This window comes from Branchiostoma belcheri, unplaced genomic scaffold (assembly GCF_001625305.1).
Source record: "Branchiostoma belcheri isolate BF01 breed outbred unplaced genomic scaffold, Haploidv18h27 scaffold16, whole genome shotgun sequence".
NCBI lineage: Eukaryota > Metazoa > Chordata > Leptocardii > Amphioxiformes > Branchiostomatidae > Branchiostoma > Branchiostoma belcheri.
The window spans coordinates 1987493-1991723 of record NW_017803046.1 but is presented as its reverse complement, the minus strand read 5'-3'; the positions used below and the strand labels follow the sequence as shown (position 1 = coordinate 1991723).

The 4231-nt window shown below is 43.9% G+C and overlaps 1 protein-coding gene across 1 annotated transcript; it reads right to left on the bottom strand.

Moving 5' to 3' along the window:
- Positions 1 to 640: 640 nt before the first annotated feature.
- On the bottom strand, positions 641 to 1906 carry LOC109465897 (potassium/sodium hyperpolarization-activated cyclic nucleotide-gated channel 2-like). Its single transcript, XM_019763386.1, has 2 exons — positions 1743 to 1906; positions 641 to 1217 (listed from the first exon to the last, which is right to left on the bottom strand). The coding sequence occupies exons 1-2, from the start codon at positions 1817 to 1819 to the stop codon at positions 641 to 643; spliced, it is 654 nt and encodes a 217-aa protein (XP_019618945.1). The 5' UTR covers positions 1820 to 1906.
- Positions 1907 to 4231: the final 2325 nt, after the last annotated feature.

Below are 4231 nucleotides of genomic sequence, written 5' to 3'. Positions count from 1 at the left end.
CCAAAAGCCAAAACAAGATTGAGTTGATTTTTAACGATTCCCTGTCCATGCGTAAAACAAAAGTACGGCATATAACATTGGACCGTTTTTTTTTCTGCCAACCTACTATACATAATACCCCAGTCATACACATGGTTTTCTCATGATGAGGCACAATTTTTACTTGGTTTTTTGTTAGTCTTTGTATAATTATGTAACATCAATTTCTGTCCACTCCATGGTCCCATTGAAAATGCATTTGTAACGATTTGTATACCCGGTAAAATAACGAATAAATATATGTAACCAGATTCTAGAATTAAAGAAGAACGAAAAAAATTAAGAAGACGTTAATAACACACAGCCCGGATACAACATTTGTTTGCAGAAAAGTAACTATGAGCTTCAAAGTCTTCATTCTAATTCAAACATCTAGAAGGAGCGGCAGTGAAAAATGCAAAGTCGCATGGACACTTTGAATACTACAGTTTGCATGTTTGAATACTCTCTACACAGACCTGAACGTACACCACAAGTTATATAGGCAAGTAATGCTCAGCTACTTACATCTTTAACTGGCCATCCTAAGGAAGATAGCCTCTTCACAGCGTTAACTACCCCACTCAAGAGGCCCACTTAAGAAAGCGAAGAAGACATAGACCTACCTGAAGTGACTGTAAGGATGTATGATCCAAACACCCGATTCCAGCAGTCTCTCTCTTTCCTTCTCTAGCGCTTTCTTGCTCCCAAAAAGTTTCAATGAAAGTCTAGTGTCTGCTGGATAGAACAGTGACAGAAACCTCTTCCTGATTCTGTATCCCAGGGACCGAGGAATGTCAGGCTTCCCCATACTCGTGCGGGAGATCTTTGCGTTCTGCCGCGTTCGGAACGGCGTGACCATGGGTGTAGCAGGAGCCGATTTCGTCTCTTGTTGCATCTTTGCCATGGAGCCGTTGATGAGGTTCTCCTGTTTCATCTCCTGCTTAGTCGGTACCTTGAGTTTTGACGGCCGTTTCGGGTCCTTGCGCGGTTTGTCTCCGAGAGGCTCGGCGCGCTTGTCCGGCAGGTGCACCACAGGTTGCTCTCCGGGTGCCTCCACTTGCATGGGCTCCCTGGGGCTCTGAGGGGTGCCGCTGTCAATAACTACCTTGATTTCTACAGGTTCGGCGAGGGTGTTGTCGTTCTTCTTCATCCTCCCGCCGCCGCCGATAGGGACCGGAGTCAGCTCCGTGGCGCGCCTGGAGACAACACAAGAGACCTGTCAGTACATTACCTGGGGAAATGGTGCAACCTTTGGAAGATAGATGGCTGGGCAGCAGCCCCGATTGTCTTTCAGCAGCTAGAGTGCAGAGTGCAGAGCTAGAATCGAACCGTACGCTGTAGCGATGCTGCCACGATATTTTCTTTTCTTTTTGTCCAGAATTTGAAACGCTCCAGTTCATAAAAATGTTTGCACGATTGTGTTTTTCAAAGCTCAGTAACAAAATATTCCCGCAGAGGGTGACTCAGGTATGGTCGCAGATAAGACCTTAGAAGCTGAATACACCAGGACCGAGAAACGCGAGAAAATATTTGAGAAAATTAAATGATATCTGAAGTACGGATACACCACACGCTACCGTGGATGCCTTTACTCAAAACTCTTTACATGAACATATCTCATTTAGCGTACCATAATTTCGGCTCCATCTTTTTGAGAATAAAACATATCAACATATCAAAGCCCACTGCCGTCACTGTCTACCTGCATCAGTGTTACATACCAGTCTAGATCTTCACAGATTTCGCACACCGTCGGTAATTTGGAGTCGGTCCCCATATCGTCAACCTTCTTCATCATGAGAAGAGGAAGAACGAAGAAAATCCCAGTCCTCCTGCCACACACCACGCACACCACCGACACAACAACATGCTGTCAGCCGCTAGAGATCTGCTAACATCTCTGAGAAGCGATCTGTCAGATCGCCGGGATGCCCAGCGGAGGACTGAGGCTCCTCCAATAAGAGCCGGACGCTACTAACCTCCTGGGTGAACATGGCGCCGGCGCATTAAAACCGGCAGCCCTCCCAGAATACTGATGCTAACATTTATAACACACCACTCATATATCGATTGTTTTTCATCCGTAACCTATGACGCTGTGGCATCACACATCTCCACATATATAAAGTGATAGCCGCTAAACTAGCCCGAATCGATGGAAACTACACAGTCATCATAGTTCAATTTTTATTCCCATGACTCTGCCGTAGCTGGGCTGATTCCTCATTACTGGTAATGGATACCGATGGCGGTATCATCATGACACATGAAATCATGTTTACAGTTACTGAAATGATGCAGCCACCTCTTAGGCAGATTATGTCACAAGTTATCCAGATTTTAATTGTAACTTGTGTCCTCCCTACTTGAGACTTCCCAGAGCTCTCTTTTCTTTGTTATCAAGTTTTGTGTACAATTCTTTACGTCTCGACAATACAATCTTTGCTATACGTCAGCGGCGGATAGTAGAAAAATAGGCGTCTATTAAACAACGTTGACGCCGCCTGGCAGACCACAAAGACGATGTATTATATTTCGTTTGAATGAAGAATCTACTCGCAATAAGCTACTGCTGTAGCCCATTCATCAGATCCCCGGGCTAGCTAGCGGCGCGCGACAGGGAATAAGTAGTGCTATCAGAGGTACCTAGTCTTCAGGCAGGTGTTGATAAGGATCCTTACTGCGCGACTGGCTCTTTTTTCATACATTTCTATTCTTTTTATAGGCATATAAAAAGAAAAATGGGCAATAGAAACGAGACAATTTCGCTCCTAAGACTCTCTAATAGACTGTAGCAATACTCAGTATGTTACGCTCTTATTCACGAAATGAATGTTGGTACAGTGCAAAGTATCAAATATTGAAAAAGATATCAAAAGCGCCATCATAGCTTGCCATTTCGGCCGTGTTATGACGCTCCCATCTGTTTTACGGTTCTTCCGTTGTAGCCATTGCTGGGGCAGTGACCCTGTTTTTCGGTTTCATATTAAAAGATGAGTCTTAGTTAGGAGACATCTCTCGCCAGGGTGGCTGTATCGATTTTTCCATTTCTCCGACCTGTGGCTCATGTCTTTCTTCACGGCTCGCGATGGCCCGCAGCTATCTCCCCGGCGTCTCGTTACATCACAATCGGAAGAGAAAGCGTCGTAACAAGACGATCCGCGGCGCTCGCGCTTGTCTATCAACATTTACGGAACCGAAATTCCTCTAAATCAACGGTGTGACATCCCAGGTTTTCGTTGTAACGGAGCGGGGCCGCAAGAGGGTTATCCTGTATGGGCTATTAAATCCTCGACGTGTTACTTGATCATTTTGAGACCCCTGGTATATTTTCGTTGTTCGAGTGTACGGCAATAAAGTTGGAGCTTAAAATCACGTTCACCTCTTTATGGTGACTCAGAATAAGGTTATCTCACTCAGATGCCAAGTCACACACCACAGTCAAACCTTATAACGAGCCACCAAGTCATAAAAAGATGATAAAATATTAAAGAAACATGCAATCCTACACAAGTTAGTGTGTTAACACTTAATTATTGGCCCAGACGGTCGCCTGATAGCAAAGATAGGGTTTCTCAATGAAATTTGGCGATGCCGAAAGCACTTGGACTTTTGGCAACCTTGTCAGTCATGATATACTACATTAGCGCTACCTATAGGGAATTATATATTGTAGCGTTCTGCTAAATGGGTGGTCGCACAACTGAGCATTGGACCACGTCGTCGGAAGAGGGCACTTTGGTACATAGAATGTAATGGTGTGTGGTCTACCTTGGTGAAGTTCCCAATTTTCAACGCCTCGTAAACTGCCTAATACAACTAAGAAATGCAGCCCATTACTACTATTACAAACATGGGTCTCATACTTTGTACCATAGTTCACTGAATGGGACAATATAACTGAGCTCCATGAAATTTTAAGACAAATCTGATTTGTTAACTTACCTGTATGCGTACTGATATGGAATTCACTACTGCGGTGATCAGATTAAAATCCAATAGATAGAACGTACTTAATCTTCCACAGCTAAGTATGACTGTTGAGCTCTATGCGGAAAGCCCCAAATTACCATATTGAATATAGAGGGCTTACGTACGGATTATGATATTAGCGAATGTCTAGTAGTAATGACAACTGTCGCACTGTGATATTTCAGTGTTGAATATGTTTTATTTCTACGTACTATTTTTTGGCACAGATTATTCAACA